Source organism: Papio anubis, chromosome 10 (genome assembly GCF_008728515.1).
Source record: "Papio anubis isolate 15944 chromosome 10, Panubis1.0, whole genome shotgun sequence".
Lineage (NCBI taxonomy): Eukaryota > Metazoa > Chordata > Mammalia > Primates > Cercopithecidae > Papio > Papio anubis.
Window position 1 is genome coordinate 50,052,371 of NC_044985.1, and position 18,703 is coordinate 50,071,073.

The following is an 18,703-nucleotide window of genomic DNA, read 5'->3' on the forward strand; positions in this document are numbered from 1 at the left end:
TTTAAACAAGAACTTGGAAAAAGTGTAAACCTAATTGTCTCTGCATAGACTATCCATCCAAGTGCTGAGCATGGAGGAGGATGATCAATCTTAATGATGTCACATACCTCTGCGTGGGAGATAGTCTTTTTGAAAAATTTAGTATTTGCCTATCAATGACTAGCTTTCATATAGCTTCCAGTTTCCTTTAAATATAGACATTCCATGTTGGAGCAAACCCTGAGGTTTGCTCTTATTGGAACACTGTACTGTCTGAGATTTTCATAAGTTTGCCATTTCAAAAAGCTGAAAGTACTTACGCAAAAACAATGACGACAAAATCCAGCCAGTTCCACGGGTCACGAAGAAAAGTGAATTCTCCTACACAGAAGCCTCTTGCAAGGATTTTTACAAGTGATTCAAAAGTATATATTCCAGTAAAAGTGTACCTAAACACAAGATTCCATTGGGATACTAGATGTGAAAACAATACAACCACCATGTAAATCCTTATAATTGATTTTCTCTAATTAACCAATGGAAGACATATATTGGAGGCTGGCTGTTGGTTTACGGACATACCCTATTAAACTATAATAGGTCTATCCAGAAAATGTTAAAATGTCAGTATCAGAAACACTCCCAGAAAGAAGAGGTACTTGAAATAACTAAGAATATAGGTCTCAGACCTGCCTAAAAAATTCCTACATTGCTTCTATCAAAAATTCACCAAAACAATTATTTAAAAATACATCCATATAATTATAAAACATACACCCAAGAATAAAATATATGTAACATGTTTAAGAACAGGATGGAGCATCTGACAAGTTCATTCTTCTAGAAAACACTGCAGCATCTAATTTTTCTAATCTGGCAGGTTAATACCATAGAGGAGATAAAGAATGAAAGAAAAGCAAGCACATAACATGGGAAGATAAAGATTCCCCATCTTTATAAATGCAATAACTTCCTAGCAGGAAAAGGAAAGGATGAAATGATAATACGAAAACTATATTAAAATGTACTTATACCGACTTACTCGACATTTTTGGTCCAGTCCGGTGGGTTACTCATGGTCATAAATATGCAGTTTGTCAGAATAGTGCACATGATGAGCATGCTGAATAAGGTAGCTTAGAATCAAGGAAAAAAAGAGATGACAGTGTGAATTTGAAATATTTGAGGATGACACTTGTTGAAATGCTTACAACTTTTCCTTGGAAAAAAATTCTAAATGAGCTTGTAGACTATTTTGTCTCTTTGAACAAGAGAGTAATAAATAAAAGTAACATATCCTAAAATCTTAATATTTCCACTCTCCCAGTCTTTTTTGAGACCCATGACAAATTATATTAATAATATTGAAATTAATAAACTAAAACCAGAGTCTTTCAAGGTGAAAAAGGTGTAACATCTATATTTGAATAAAATCGCAAAAATCACACCATGAAGTAACACTGGATGTAATCATTTTGAAAAGGATATGAGTGTACTAAAATCTTAATAGATATTCTTCTTAGAGGACTGAAAGGAGAAAGCATATATAAAGCAGGTGTGGCATTGAAACGGAAGATTGTTTTCCCTTTGTTCAATACTATGAAAGTCTGCAGGAGGAAAAAGGAAACAGGATGAAATTGAGAATCCAAAACATCAGTTTTTCACATCAATATCAGCAGTTTACCTTTCTACATGGCAGTGTGATATTGAAGAAACACTGCCATCAGACTCCAGCAATGTGGTTCCAACGTCATCAATGGTCTATCAATGTCACCTCGGCCAATGAATTCCAAGTCCATTTCTTCATAGTAAATTTAAAAATTGAGCTATTTGTTAGCATGTATTACTTAGAACTTTCAAAATACTGTATTTTATATTTTTCGCTTTCTTTCAACAGTAACAATAACTGTGGCTATTGAAGTTATTTTAAAGCACAACTTCTTTCCCTTCCATTACATTGCATTTTAAGAAAGACAAATAGAAACTAGCTATCTCTATCATTTTTATCATAAAACCTTGAGAATTTTAATACTTGCTGGCAATTGTCATGGTTAGCAGCACGTGTTCCAAAATACGAGTTCTTTCAAAAAATATTTTCCTAAGTTTAAGGAATGTCAGAGTTGGAAGAATCCTTCCAATCACTGAGTTCAATTTCTTTATTTTAGTTATAATACTAATATTAGCTCTTAAAAGGGACTTAAATTAAGGGGATTCCTCACTTACTAACCATGGTAATTTAAAAAATGACATGAATAGAAGCAAATATTCTTGAAATGTTATTGTAGCCATTCCATAACAAGTGTCCTTTTCCATAGCTTTAGTATTCAGTTAAGAAATAAAAACAAATAGCAGTAACCACAAAATATTAAAACAACCTAAAGCACTGGCTTAGAAATCAGAAAGACAAAGTTCAAATCCCTGCCTCATTTTTCTCCCATTGGCAGGGAGATGACTTGTGTTATCTGAGAAACACTGATTTTCTAAGTTTTATATAGGGTTATCAGTAGGTTTCAGGCAATAAGCATTTCTCACTGTATTCGGGAGGTAAGTTTGTGAGTCAGGCTTTTTATTTGAATGTGGCAGTATTCTCTCAAGAAAACAAACCAGAGTCTATTATTTTCAGGTATCCTTTTATTTCCCTGTTCCCTTTCACTATATCAGTTATATCTAAATACAACTTAATGTAAAATTCACTTTTACATCGAAAATTATTTTAAAATTAATACCTAGTCCTCAAGTACAACCCTTTTTGTCTTAAATCTCAGTACACTGTATTTTTAAAAAATTATTCATCCATTCTTTCTGCAATTGTATTTACATGATTTGGCTCTGTGTCCCCGCCCAAATCTCATTTTGAATTGTAATCCCCACGTGTCAGGGGAGGGGCCTGGGGGGAAGAGATTGGATCATGGGGTCGGTTTCCCCAGTGCTGTTCTCAGGATAGTGAGTGAGTTCTCACCAGACCTGATGGGTTTAAAAGTGTAGCACTTCCTTCCTCTTTCTCTCCTGAACCATATAAGATGTGCCTTGCTTCCCCTTTGCCTTAAAACATGATTGTAGGTTTCCTGAGGCCTCCTCTGCCATTCAGAACTGTGAGCAAATTAAATCTCTTTTCTTTGTAAATTACACAGTCTCAGGTAGTTCTTTATAGCAGTGTAAAAATGGACGAATACGGCCGCGCGCGGTGGCTCACGCCTGTAATCCTAGCACTTTGGGAGGCCGAGGCGGGCAGATCCCAAGGTCAGGAGATACAGACCATGCTGGCTGACATGGTGAAACCCCGTCTCTACTAAAAATACAAAAACAAAATTAACCGGGCGTGGTGGTGGGCGCCTGTCGTCCCAGCTACTTGGGAGGCTGAGGCCGGAGAATGGCGTGAACCCGGGAGGCGGAGCTTAAAGTGAGCCAAGATCGCCACTGCACTCCAGCCTGGGCGACAGAGCGAGACTCTGTCTCCAAAAAAAAAAAAAAAAAAAAAAAAAGGAACTAATACATATGTAGTGAGAAACTATATCATAACAGGTAATGAAAAGGAGTTTGAACAAAAATATGGCATGAGTTTTTTATTCAAGGAACTTCCTAGAAAAATGAAAAGAACAAAGTAACTCTACTTAAGGCAAGATGTGACAGATATCATACAGAAAAATATAAACGGGGAAGAATGAGAGTGAAGAGGGAACAGGGTCACATGACTGTCAAAATTACCAGGGAGACTTTATAAACCAGAGGTCATCGGAGCTAACATGAAAAATCACAACCTACTACATTGTCTTGGCAAGATCAAGTTACCTTGTACTTGAAATTTTAATAAAAAGAATTAGGTTGGTGTTTTAAAATTGAAATTAGCAATTTTCATTTGCATTAAAAACTTTTAAGTGATTTTTGGGTCTGCATACACACGAGAGTTAATTATTAGCAGGAAAAAATAGGTATGACTATAAAATTTGGCAGATTACTGTGTCATGTCTAAAAAAGTTATGCTAAACAATTATACTAAACAATGGATACTATGTTATACTAAACATTATACTAAACAATTTTGAAAGATGTAAAAAAAAAATAAAAGTAGTATGCCAATGCCAGAACCAGTTTCAATATAAAATTTGAAAAAGTACATATTCTGAATATCCTCTCTATATATTTAATTTAACATTCTCATCATGATATAGTTATTCACTAAATTTCACTAATCTCAATTTAAAATAATTTTTATACAGAAGGAAGTCAACAGAAACCGACCACTGAAGTCAAAATAAACTCACTTTTTTGTCTGCATAGTAGGGGTCCAGGTCCTCCAGGGGCTCTGACACCATGCCAGGAGGAATGTCCCCATAGATGAAGGGCAGCTGTTTGCCAGCTTCCAAGTCGCTGCTTGGCTTTGGGGCTTCTTCATCGTCATCTTTCTTTTCTTCTTTGGGTTCCTTTGATTTTCTTTCAGCAATGCGTTGTTCAATGAGGGCAAGAGACTGTTTTGTAAAGTGGACAAAGCTCTGAGGTCCTGGGGGAGGCAACATTGCCATCTTTTCATCCTGTATATTTTAATTCCTCTTCAGCTCCTCACATAAGAGGCCTGGATGGAAACAAAGAAATTAAGACTTAACTATTTGCCTGCCAAGAAAGGCACATTAAAAAATAATAATAACAACATAAACAGATTTTTAGTTTCGACCACAAAAGGTAAAATGTTCATAGACTTATCAGCTTGTTAAGAGACTACTATGTGTCAGGCAATGGGCCGGACTTATTTTTCATGCCTTCTAACCATGTTTATACTCAGAAATTTGAAGTTTACACTTCACAGCTTTAAAGGAAAAAATGACAATTTTCTGAATAAATTTTCCTAAATTCCCCTTCTTTTCATCTATATTTACCTTTGGGGCAAATCAACTCAACTTTCCTCTTTTCAAAGTCTTTATGATAATGCCTTTGGTAGCACCACTCTCCAGCATGACTCTGCTTTATCAATTAAACTTATGTAATATTCTAAATCCTTTGCTGTCATTTCAATAATGTTCATAACATCTTGACCAGAAGAAGATTCCATCTCAAGAACCCACTTTCCCTGCTTATCAATCAGAAGCAATTCCTCATACATTCAAGTTACCACAAGATTACAGCAATTCAGTCACAATTTTAGGCTCCACCTCTAATTCTAATTCTCTTGCTATTTCCCCCACATCTGCAGTTCTTTTCCTCACTGAGGTCTTAAACCCCTCATGGTCATCCACGAGAGGTGGAATCAACTCATTCCAATTTCCTATTAATGTTTGTATATTGCCCTCCTCCCACAAATCATTAATGGTCTAATAACATATAGAATGGTGAATCCTTTCCAGAAGTTTTCAATTTACTTTGCCCAGACCCATCAGAGAACTCACTATGTATGGCAGCTATAGTCTTATAAAATGTATTTATTAAATAATAAGACTTAAAAGTTGAAATTACTCTTTGGCCCATAGGCTACAGAATGGATAGGGTTAGCAGACATGAAAATAACATGAACGCCCTTGTACATCTCTGTTAGAACTCTTGAGTGACCAGGCACATTGTCAATAGGCAGTGGTATTTTGAAATAAATCTTTTTTTTTTTTTTTCTGAGCTATAGGTATCAAGAATGGGCCTAAAATATTTAATAAACCACGCTGTAAACAGATATGCTGTCATCCAGGCTTTGTTCTATTTATAGAGCACAGGCAGAGTAGATTTAGTATAATCCATAAGAGATTTTCTGAATAATTAAATAATATAATTTTTGTTTAATTTTCTGAATAATAATATAATTGTAAGATTTTCTGAATGATAAATAAGCATTTGCTTCAGTTTAAAGTCACCAACTGCATTCTCCCCTAACAAGAGAGTCAGCCTATTCTTTGAAGCTTTGAACCCAGGCATTGATTTCTCCTTTCTAGCTATAATATATTCTTCTAGTAGAAGGCTGTTAGACCTACATTGAAAATCTGTTTTTTAATGTAACCACTCTTATCAATGATCTTAGCTAGATCTTCTGAATAACTTGCTGCATCTTCAGCATCGGCACTTGCTGTTTCACCTTGCACTTTTATCTTATGGCAATGGCTTATTTCCTTCAACCTCATGGAGTACCGTCTGCCACCTTTGAACTTTTTTTTCAGCTTCTTCACCTCTCAGCCTTCATATAATTAGAGAGTTATGGCCTTGCTCTAGATTAGGCTTTGGCTTAAGGAAATGTTGTGGCTGGTTTGATCTTCTATCTCAATCACTAAAACTTTTTCTATATTTGCAATAAGGCTGTTTTGTTTTCTTATCATTCGTGTGTTCACTGGAGTAGTACATTTGATTTCCTTCAAGAACGTTTACTTTGCATTCACAACTTGGCTAAGTATTTAGTGCAAGAGGCTTAGCTTTCGGCCTGTCTTGGCTTTCAACATGCCCTCCTCACTAAGCTTAATCATTTCAGCTTCTGATTTAAAGTGAGAAATGCACAACTCTTCCTTTACTGGAACATTAGGGATGGGAATGGGTTACTAATTGAACTAATTTTAATATTGCTATGTGTCAGGGAACAGGGAAGCCGGAGGAAAGGGAGAGAGATAGGAATGCTGAAACAGAACACATGACATTTAATGATTGTTTGCTGTCTTATGTGGATGTGGCTCATAGCACCCCAAAACAATTACCATAGTAACAACAAAGATCACTGATCATAGTTCACCATAACATACATAGTAATAATAAATAATAGCAATTACAAAGTTTGAAATATTGTGAGAATTGCCACAGTGTGACACAGATGCATGAAGTGAGCACATGCTGCTGAAAAAATTATGCTGACAGACTTGCTCAATGCAGGGTTGCCACAAACCTTCAACTTGTAAGAAATGCAGTATCTTGAAGTGCAATAAAGCAAAGCCCCATAAAATGAACTATGCCTGTATTTTGTTGGAAACCAAAGTTAAGATAAAGTTTTTTAAAGAATGTAGTGAAAAATAAGGGACACTGCATGTACACATTCAAAAGTAGGATGATTCTGAAAGGTAAAGAGTAAGTTATGACTTGGCAGTTCCACTACTAGGTACAGACTCTAGGGAATTTAAAACATATGTCCACACAAGAAGGTTTACATGAATGTTCAGCAGCATTATTCATAGTAGCCAGAAAGTAAACACAACCTAATTACTCACCAATGAATAAATGGATAAAAGCGTGGGATATTCACACACTGAATTAATATTTAGCAATAAAAACAAACGAAGTATAGGTACATGTTACAACATGGATGTGATGAAAACCCTGTGAAGGAACACAGAGCCAAAAGGTCACATATTATATGATTCCATCTTATGAAATGTCCAGAGTAGGCAAATCCCCAGAAACAAAATGTAGAGTATTTTTTTTTTCACAGGCTAGGTGTAATAGGAAGTGACTATTGATGGTTATGTGGTTAACGGTTAAAGAGTATGGGACTTCTTTGGGGGTGATAAAAATATTCTAAAATTATGTAATTATGATGGTTGCATACCTTCCTGAACATACGAAAAACCACTGAGTGGTACACTTTAAAATGGTGATTTTTATGGTGTGTAAATTATACCTCAATAAAACTACTATGAATATGCATTAATAATTTTGGATCATAAAATACGTGAAAATTGTCCTCAGAATAGGAAGAGATTTAGTAAAATGGAAACAAATCAATGAATCAAATCAAAGCAGTTGCCACTTGTGCTTTGGGGATTCCTCAACACTTTTGAAAATCATAAAGGTGAGAGGTTGGGATAACTTGCCTCACTACACTTTCAGTGTAGACATAACGTGGCTCTTGAAGAAAAATTGGCTTGAATAACTGGTGTTTTGGTAGATTCTGCATTCAACTGGAGGGTACCACCTCTTTCAATAATTATTTGAGAAAAATCTAGGTACACAGATGTTGTGAACTCCGATGCCCATTACCAGTTCGACTCTTCCAATATTCCTATTCTCCTCTGTCTCTGTCTCTACTGACCCCCATGCACATGCTCAACACAGCTCCAGAATGACTAAAGTTTATACAAAAAGCAGAGGCAAAGGGTGGTCAATGCTAGTGGTACCATGCATGGGCAATATTTCCCTGATCAAGCTAAATTAAAGGAAGACACTAAGAACCTGCTTAACGTCATGGTCTGTGAAATATAAGTTGAAGAGACCTTGATCAGATTTCATCCTCATCCTCTAGTTTGGAGAGGTGAAACTTCCTTTCATTTTACTAGTTTTATAGCTTTGAAGAAGAGCAGCTTTAGTTGGCATCTGAGTTTGCTTGGAAGTTATTGTACAGGGCCAGTGGGGTGGCAAGATGATGGGCTGACAGGGTGACAGAGGGCAACATAAGTAAAAATGGAGCCTCACACTTCACCAACACACACAAAGAATATGCAATGATGAGGGAGGACCTACGTGTGACTACAACTTCTTTCCTCTTCCCTTAGTCTTCTGGATAAACAGGCCACAGGAGTTTTCATCAGTCCGGTATTTAGTTTAAGATTTGCGATTTCTGGTGGAGTAACTATTTAAATGGAAAAATAAAGCTCAAAAATTCTAAAAAAAAGTGACAATGAATACTTATATAATGTGAGAGTAGAGAGGACTTGTAAAGCATTACACCAAAGGCACAATCTAAAAAGAAAAAGAATGCTAGATTTAATCTCATAAGAATGAAGGTTTTTAAAAGCAGAAAGCATCCACAAAATAAAAAGAAAAGTATAATACAAATGGCAGATGAAGTGCTTTTTCTTTAATGAATAAAGATATTAAAATAATAGATCTCATAATACAAAATTTAGTAAATAACATAATTACCTAAAATACAAATGATTAATAAACACTTGTAACTATATCAAACCTCTCTAGTAATCAAAGAAACAAATACTAAAATAAACATGGGGAATCAAATTTGGCCTATTACATTAGCAAAGATTTTAACAAAAGTAATAGTGATATTAGAGAGGATATAGGGGAAATCACTGTCGCCTGTCTGGATGACAGTAATAAATAATGTGTACAGACTTTTTGAGGGTAATTTTGTAATATCTATCAAAAACCTTAAATATGGACATTGTCCTCTCCGCACTGCTGTTACTGAGGTCTCCAGCGCCTTCTCCCTCCTGTGCAAAATGGCAACTCTTAAGGAAAAACTCATTGCACCAGTTGCGGAAGAAGAGGCAACAGTCCCAAACAATAAGATCACTGTAGTGGGTGTTGGACAAGTTGGTATGGCGTGTGCTATCAGCATTCTGGGAAAGTCTCTGGCTGATGAACTTGCTCTTGTGGATGTTTTGGAAGATAAGCTTAAAGGAGAAATGATGGATCTGCAGCATGGGAGCTTATTTCTTCAGACGCCTAAAATTGTGGCAGATAAAGATTATTCTGTGACTGCCAATTCCAAGATTGTAGTGGTAACTGCAGGAGTCCGTCAGCAAGAAGGGGAGAGTCGGCTCAATCTGGTGCAGAGAAATGTTAATGTCTTCAAATTCATTATTCCTCAGATCGTCAAGTACAGTCCTGATTGCATCATAATTGTGGTTTCCAACCCAGTGGACATTCTTACATATGTTACCTGGAAACTAAGTGGATTACCCAAACACCGCGTGATTGGAAGTGGATGTAATCTGGATTCTGCTAGATTTCGCTACCTTATGGCTGAAAAACTTGGCATTCATCCCAGCAGCTGCCATGGATGGATTTTGGGGGAACATGGCGACTCAAGTGTGGCTGTATGGAGTGGCGTGAATGTGGCAGGTGTTTCTCTCCAGGAATTGAATCCAGAAATGGGAACGGACAATGATAGTGAAAATTGGAAGTGCATAAGATGGTGGTTGAAAGTGCCTATGAAGTCATCAAGCTAAAAGGATATACCAACTGGGCTACTGGATTAAGTGTGGCTGATCTTATTGAATCCATGTTGAAAAATCTATCCAGGATTCATCCCGTGTCAACAATGGTAAAGGGGATGTATGGCATCGAGAATGAAGTCTTCCTGAGCCTTCCTTGGATCCTCAATGCCCGAGGGTTAACCAGCGTTATCAACCAGAAGCTAAAGGATGATGAAGTTGCTCAGCTCAAGAAAAGTGTGGATACCCTGTGGGACATCCAGAAGGACCTAAAAGACCTGTAACTACTGGGCTCTAGGCTATAGAAATTTAAAAACTACAATGTTATTAACTCTGAGCCTTTAGTTTTCATCTGTGTACATAGATCGCAGTTTGCTTTGATCTTCTTCAATATGTGAATTTGGGCTCACAGAATCAAAGCCTATGCTTGGTTTAATGCTTGCAATATGAGCTCTTGAACAAATAAAATTAACTATTGTAGTGTAAAAAAAAAAAAAAAAACCTTAAATATGTGAATTCATTTTTATTGGCAAATAATTTTCCTTCTAGGAATTTATTCAAAGACAATAATCTCAGGTGTCCTCTAACATGTATAAAGATATTTGCTACAAAGTTTTTATAATATTGAAAAATTATAATCAATCCAAACCCTTACCCTAACAGTAAGGGTTACACTAAATGAAGAAATGAGTGTATAATGAAATACTGAGCAGCTTTGAAAGAGAGCTTTCAGAGACTATTTAATGAATTAAATGAATTATAAAAATATTATAAGCATAATAAGTGGAATGTAGGTTATACACACAGATAGATGTAAATTAATAACAATTTTTAAATGATATTAAATTGAAATTATATACACAATGCATTTAACAAAGGTTAGCCCTAGTTAAGAGATTATGGATTATATTTATGAATTTCTTTATACTTTACTTTTCAAATTTGTACAATGAAAATGTCATGTTTTTCTATCCAGAAGAAAATATACTTAAAAAAAAATCATTTAAAATTATTTGGCCTAATTTTATATAGTTAATGAAATCAATCAATATTTATTCTTGTCATGTTTAATTTACAATTTTGAAAAATATATTGCCACATTTCCACTTTTTATTAACATTATTATGATTGTACCTTCTTTAGAATAAAATCCCAATGTTGCATATAAAGGTAATACTTTTGTTTTCTCATTACTGTCTTACACACTCACCATTAATCTCATATTAGAGAATACTTAGGCAAGTACTAAAATCAAAAAATGGATGTGTTATTCTTGTATCTAAGATTTCCTATAGTTAAAACCAACATGGAAATATTTATTCTGAACTCTTTCTTATTTTCTATGTATGCAGACACACATATATAGATATGTCTTATCTATGTTTATCAATCTATGGATCTATGTCTGTCCAAATATCATATCATGTATTTGTCTATCTAGCATCTATTTTTCTTCACACATCTTTCCAGTCAAAGCAATGTCAGCTCCCAGTTCATGACAATGGTCTTATCCCATGTGTTTATCACACTCTCTGGTCTTCAAATTTCCATTGCAGTAAAAACAAAGATGTATAGTAGGGAAGCATTTAATAATATCACTAAAAACCAGAGGAAGACAAAATAAGTTTTCATAAATCATAAGATTACCCTAGTGAGGAGATCAAAGCAGAAGCTACAGTCTGGAATACTCATCTGAGAACGTTAGAATTTTTTTCTAGCAAAGAAGTCACAGATTTCTATGACAAATATGTGATATAGATCAGAAAACAAATTGATTAATCCATGGATTATTCAATAATGTTGCAGAAAACCCTTTCCCACTTCCTTCTCTATATTAAATATGTAGCAGAGTGGTTTATCTCCAAGCTATCACCAAAAGGATAATATATGCATTAATTCAGGTAGGACTCCCAGGGTATCCATGTCCATTTTAGCTAGAATCAGGGTGGAGTCAAGGGAAAAATGACTCCCTTGCCTACTCCTCATCCATACATCCTAAAATGTAGCCTGCTTATCAATACACCATGCATCTACGTACGCAGACCTTTCAGTCATCCCTCTCTTTCAAGAGAGGATTTATCTGGGAAACAGACCTATATAAAGACTAATGCAAACCTGGCCAACAGCAACCTGGCCTTTCTTCCATAAATATTAATAGACAATCAATAATAAATTGGTAATGAAGATCTACCAAACATAAAATTGAAAGACTAAGATGAACAGATCAAACTTATAACTTTAGAAAAAAAAAATAAACATTGGGGGATATTGAGAAGTTAAAGTTAGTATTCCTAGAGAAATTTGAGGAGACGAAGTATCCTTTGTTAAAAAAAAATATATATATATAGGCTACCAAAAACAACATCAATTCTGGGTAAAGGTCATGCTTTGTGAAAACAAAAATTTCAGTAGAATGCTTGCTGAAAAGGAGGATTCATAATTGTAGTTAACTTTCACTTTACCCAAAAGGTACACTTTACCAGAATGGGGCATAAGTGAACATTCTCAAGTGCTAGAAATGTTCTATACCTTGATCTATGTGATGGTTACATGGGAGTATATGTATGTGTAAAAATTCATGGAGTTCTATATCTTAGATTTTTCTACATCTTTTAGAATAATTTTTAAAATTAAAAAAGTACAAAATAAAACTCAAAATAAAACTTAGAAGATATAGAACAATCCATGTTGTTCAACATCAGTCTCAAGAGAGCAGCAAATAGTAGATAGGAAATAATAAACAAAGTAATAGCAGAAAATTCACGGAGAGTCATCAGGCTAAAAGTACAAAAGCAGATCAATTTAAAAGTTTCATTCTTTTGAAAGTTTAGAGCATTAATAATAGAAACAAGATTTTGTAAGCTTCCAAAAATAAGATAACTAACTAAAAAGAATGAAAATTAGATTGCCATTAAAATTTCCTTAGCCATAATTGACACTAGAACACAATCAATGCTTTCAGTGTGATGAGAGAAAATATTTTGAATCAGATTTTATTATCAGACAACCTGTTATCTAGTGTGATGGCAAACAAAACGTATTTCTAGATGTAAGAAAATTCAAAATTTAACGACTTTTTATCTTTCTTTTAAGTTACTTTGCATTAAGGTAGAGCAAAAAAAAAAAAAAAAGTACTTCTAAAGCACACAGAATACAAGACTGTTTTGCAAATAGTGTGAATAAAAGCAAAGCGAATTTGTTTCTTCAGAAAGCATAAACAGCTGTATTATCCAAATAGGAATCAATTCAAAATATGGCATGAACTTGAACAACTGGTAGAATTGAAGCAGAGAGAATCTACTTGAGTTTGATGTGTTCTTCAAGTAGCAGAGGTTGAATGAGAGGTTTAAATTCTTCTCTAGATCAAACCATATTACTTGTTTTAAAATGAAAAATACTTACATAATTATAATTTGTTAAATTGTATCAGTTAATCATCTCACAAATGGGTCAATTACCAAAGCATATATAAAATGTAAGTACAATTATAGAACTTTATTTACACAAAGACAAGATCTACACATATATGTGTTAAATATTTTCAATGTAAAAGTAATGGAATAGCTTACAAAAATTGAGAGGTAAAGGGGGATTAGAGGTGAGGGAAAAGTTGGAGAGCTGACCTGTTATCTTACATTGAAGGCAGTCAGTGCATCCCAGCTAACGTTCAAGTAACAAGAAATGGAGTTTCAGGTATATTCTATTTAAAGATATAAATCCAACCAATAGAATTTCTTAGAAATAAAAACATAACTGCTTGGAATTTGAGAATGGAGAAGAAAGAGAAAAGTTTACATAAATAAAATAAATTCCTCATTTGCAAATTAGAAAGTTAGACAACATTACATAAGTTGATGAAATAAAAAATGAGACATAATCATATTATTTAGAGATAAAAAGGAAAATATCAGAAAAACTTTTTTTAAAAAAAGCAGGAAGTGATTATTCCCCAGAGAATGGCTTTACAGGGATAAAGCAAAAATTGTTTGAATTAGTTACCATGTGCATTTGTTAATTTTATAATAGTTATTATTATGATTAAAAAGCTGTGAAATAGAAGAAGATATTATACTTCTCTCTTGAGCCAAAGAAACCAACAAACAGCTGCTTAAGTAGAAACTGTTCTGTTACCTCATTGGACTTGCAAAATATGGACTGACTCTACACCTCTCGAACACCGTATATTTAGACACATTATTTTGATCTCTTTCGGGTAAATTGGAGACAATTTGCAATTCATTTGATTAATATTTCTTCTTCAAGGGACCATCTGACACACTGCAAACACTCAAAGTTATGGTAAAGATTGTGTCTTCTACTTTCTCTGCTTGGATGAATACTGAACACTTCATTGGGTGCTACCTATGGCTGCCTTGCTGAATGCATGGTTTTCAACAATATCAATCTTCCTGTTATCTGACACCAATTCTTCCATAATGAGCTTTGAGATGTGGGCATTACATGATACTTAATACCAGTAACCCATAACACAAAATTAATGTCTTATTATCTGCTGTTTTCCTAAATACTACTGTTTTAAAATCTCTTTCACTTTTATTAGGTAATATAAAAAATGCAGTTAAGTATCATTTGTCCCTATGGTTGTCAAGAGTGTATATATCAGAATGAAAGTATATTCCACTGTGGCTATTGACCAGGGTATATATAAAAAAAAAATCATCTGTGTAACTTAAAAAAATACAGCTGCCAGGGCTTATCTAAGTAATGCTGAAATAAAAGTTTTAGGGAAAAGCATAAATATGTCTACTTTTAAAAAGCATAAAATATTAATGCGAACCCTCCACTTGATTATGTTAAATAAAAAACATCAGATGAGTACACATAAATTAATGACCAGGTTTTATTATTCAAAAACAGATAGAAAATTCAATTTAAAAAGTAGAAAAGTTTTTGGATTTTGTTTGGTTTGAAGACAATGAATGTAAAATACACAACTTTGAAGTTATCCATTTTAAAATTGGAAAGGATAAACATAAATTCCATTCTATAGGCCAGGCACAGTGGCTCGTGCCTGTAATTTCAACATTTTCGGAGGCCAAGGAGGGTGAATCACTTGAGGGCAGGAGTTCAAGAACAGCATGGGCAACACAGTGAAACCCTGTCTCTACAAAAAGTACAAAAATTAGCCGGGCATGGAGCTTTGTGCCGGTAGTCCCAGCTGCTCGAGAGTAGCTAAGGTGGGAGGATCACCTGAGGCTGGGGAGGTTGAGTCTACAGTGAGCCATGATCGCACCGCTGCACTGCAGCTTGGATGACAGAGAGAGACCCTGTCTCAAAATAAATAAATAATAAAAAAATAATCAATTCAATAGAAACAACACACGTTTTGAACTCCGAATCTCTATTATGTTCAATTAAAAAAAGAAGAGTTAGAATGAGGGGAAAAACTGAATGAAAAAAACAGAGATTGAAAGAGAGAAGGAAGATGATAAACCAAAAAGGGTAAGAAAAAGAGGGATAAGAGTATAATAAAAATACCCTCGATCCTTTAGCATACTCCCAGCTATAAGTGAAAAAAAAAGTTCTTCAATGTTTTAATATTTACTTTTAATTCTCAACATTTTAAGCATCATTCATGTCACTTATATTACTTCATTCCAATTATAGCCTGGCAAAATCTTTATTTTTATTTTTATTTTTTGGTATCTCTTATTCTCTCCAAGTTCTTTTGAGGCATGCAGCGCTCCTCCTCAGAGTTTTGCTCATACTCATCCCTCATCCTCCAAACCTGTCAGCTCTAAAGCGTCCTCAGACAACCTGTTGTTAAGCAATAAGCAAGAAGAAGGAAGAACTATTGATGCTGTAAAATAATCAAGAGTTACATTAGGTCTTTCCCAGCATTTATTTTAAAATGCTGATCTTCCAACTTTCAGGAATGTATAACAACATTCAAAAAGAAAGGACAAAGATATTAAAAGAAATAGATTTATTTTATCAGTCTAATAACTAAAAATTTGTATCACTTTATGAAACCCTACTTAGAAAACATGTTTTAAAAAATAAATTTTCATTTTATATGAGTTTGTATAGTTTCTTCTTAATTTGGAGCTTTTGTAAAATCTTTAATATACAGCTCAATTTCCATTTGATCCAGTGTAAAATGAATAAAATCCTTCAGCAACAGTTATAGTATATATCATGAAGTGTACTTCTATTCAGTACAGAACAATTCACACTGGTTTCAGTGGCTCACAGGTCAATAATCATCCCGGCCTTTCCCATTACAATTTGTGCTCCACATTTTACAGCTGTTGACCCTGTGGAGATGACATAACCTCTCTGAGCCTAAGATTCCTAGTTTGAAAAATTGAGTTAATAATCATGCTCCGAAGAGTGGTTTAGATTGTGATGGTTAACTGTATATAAAGTGCTTAACAGGAAGAGTTTTCCACACAATGAACATGTATACATGGAGCTTGTAAGATTATTAACTTGTCTCATCCTTTTATTTTAATTCATTGCTTTGGATAATTTCATCATGCTTCCATAATTAAAAATATATTAATTATATTAAATGAAGATATTTCCATTTATAGGAATGTATTAGCCTTTTAAACATGAAACATTTCATATGTGCATGTGATATTAAACAGAGATTTAGTTTAGAGTAGTGAGTCAAGGACAAGTCCGGGAGCTAGAATGCCTGGGTTTTGAATATTGGATTCACCAATTACTAGCTAAGTGATCTTGGACATCCTAGTTAAGCAACTTTTCTGATTCTAAAAATGTTGAGGCATTTAGGACATTAGTTATTTTGTAAAATGTAATTTTAAACAATACAAAAGTATCCCTAGAATGCATGTTGATTGCTCAAATGATTGGGTGCTGCAGAAATTCCTTTCTTAAGAAAATTCCCACCATATCACCTCTGTTGTTTTGAACTTTATATGAAGACTTGCAAAATATTTTTTAATTAGACAAAGTTATGTGGCTCAGGAACTATCATTAAGACTTTTTTCTTTTTTATTCATTGAATATTGCTGAACAGGGTCAAAAGCAAACAACACTTTGTTTATCTTCTGAGAAACATTTAAATATCATTAATGTAGTCTCTGAACAGAATACAAGAATGATCCCTTCATTCAAGCAAAGAAATATTACAATGTCTCCAGGGTTTTAGAGACTCCGTGTGCCTGGTATGGCTCTGAACATACTATTTGGAAAACAGGATTCTTGAAGTCAAATACTGGAAGCAGACATCAGGAAAATTATTTGGGGGACTTCCTTTCATCCCCAAGTTTCTATGAAAACCCTTCACATAGGGAAAATCTATAGGATGAGGTGGGAAGTGGGTTTCCCTAGGTGTTCACAGTAAAAATTGTAAATCCCCTAAACATCACTGAAGGAAACACCAACACTAATTTTTACCTAATAGCTAAAAGGGAAAAATGTGAGTTGTGCCCATTATATTAGACTGGAAAAGGTCTCAGTGGCCTCTATTACCTTCTTGGCCACATAACAGGTTCTAAATACTCTACACTGCAGTTCCCAAATGATTTATTAGTGTCAGAGTGCCAGCTCTATTGTGGCTCGGGTAGAGTATGTGCATATTATGTCCATATAATTTTGTAATGTGTTGTGCTTTTGTAATAATTAATGTTTATCTTATATATGAAAGCTATGTTTATTTAAGAGAATAAGTTGTTCTCTTAAAAATATTTCCCAGATAATTCCTTTAAAGAGTAGGTTTCCTTTGATAACTTTTGACATTTCTTGTAGAAAGCAAGTGCTGTTTAATTTTTTATTTCTTTAATCTTGATTAGAGGGACTATGATGCCATATTTTCTTATTTCAAGGAGCAGGAAAATACTACACGCTACACGTTCACAACTCTATAATAATTTCAGGTTGTGTTTTGCATTCCATCACTGTGCCTCTTACCTGTAAATAACTTGTATCCTATATCGATAAAATTACAAGAATTAGCGAGGCATGGTGGCGGGCGCCTGCAATCTCAGGTACTCAGTAGGCCGAGACAGGAGAATTACTTGAACCCAGGAGGCGGAGGTTGCAGTGAACTGAGCTCGTGCCACTGTACTCCAGCCTGGGCCACAGAGCGGGACTCAATCTCAAAATAAATAAATAAATTGATTTATTTATTTTAGATTGGTCCAATTAATCATTTTGAAGATCTGCCAAAATCTGAATGAGATTGTGTCAGTATAAATTATTTAAGACAGTGGACAAATGTAAAGATAAATAAAAAATACATTTTTATTGATGCTAACTGTTGCCAAATGAAACACTGCTTTGAAAATATCACTTCTCTAGAAATACATAGTGATTTTTTTCCTGCAGGTAAAATTTTGACTGAAGTACCATTCATTTTTAAAGCATTCTCAAGGCACCATAGAATGAGAACATGAGAACCCCAAAAGTATCTTTGAATCATAGTTAACATCAACAATGATAACTCACATTGTTAATGTGTTCCACTGATATTACATGATGAGAATGGCATTTTACATATGTGACCTTCCTTCCCAAAACTTATAGCCTTAATCTAATCATGAGAAAAATATCAGACAAATCCCAATTCAAGAACATTCTACAAAATACCTAACCTATACTCATTCAAATTATCGACATCATCAAAAACAAGGAAAGCCTGAGAAATTGCCACAGCCTAGAGATGCCTAAAGTGATGTGATAGTATGATGGTTAAATGTAATGTGGTAGCCTGGGTGAGATCTTGAAAGAGAAAAAGGGAATTAGTAAAAAACTAAGGAACTCTGAATAGGGTAAGGGCATTTGTTAATGAAAATGATGTATCATATGGTTTTATTAATTGTGACAAATGCACTATACTAACATAAGTTGTTAATAATAGGGGAAACTGGATGTAGGGTATATTGAAAGTC

The 18,703-nt window shown here is 34.3% G+C and overlaps 1 protein-coding gene, 1 long non-coding RNA gene and 1 pseudogene across 9 annotated transcripts in view; 2 read left to right on the forward strand and 1 right to left on the reverse strand.

The window, feature by feature from the left end:
- Positions 1-18,703, reverse strand: part of SCN9A (sodium voltage-gated channel alpha subunit 9) — a 188,013-nt gene that overhangs the window by 113,166 nt on the left and 56,144 nt on the right. For 4 of the 6 annotated variants that reach the window (XM_031651326.1, XM_031651324.1, XM_031651323.1 and 1 more), the window contains exons 2-5: positions 4,242-4,549; positions 1,468-1,586; positions 1,022-1,111; positions 300-428 (exon numbers count right to left, since the gene is read on the reverse strand). In XM_031651326.1, coding sequence (XP_031507186.1) covers positions 300-428; positions 1,022-1,111; positions 1,468-1,586; positions 4,242-4,499 — 596 coding nt within the window. In that variant the 5' untranslated portion in view covers positions 4,500-4,549. Of the gene's footprint in view, positions 1-299; positions 429-1,021; positions 1,112-1,467; positions 1,781-4,241; positions 4,550-8,388; positions 8,610-18,703 lie in introns of those variants that run through there. The other 2 variants (XM_031651322.1, XM_031651325.1) reach the window with 2 other exon arrangements.
- The window catches only part of LOC110740886, a 57,745-nt gene that overhangs the window by 29,965 nt on the left and 9,077 nt on the right, over positions 1-18,703 (forward strand). The window lies entirely within an intron of this gene.
- LOC101003439 lies at positions 9,029-10,305 on the forward strand (annotated as a pseudogene). Its single transcript, XR_162094.5, has one exon. The product of XR_162094.5 is annotated as an L-lactate dehydrogenase B chain pseudogene (transcript).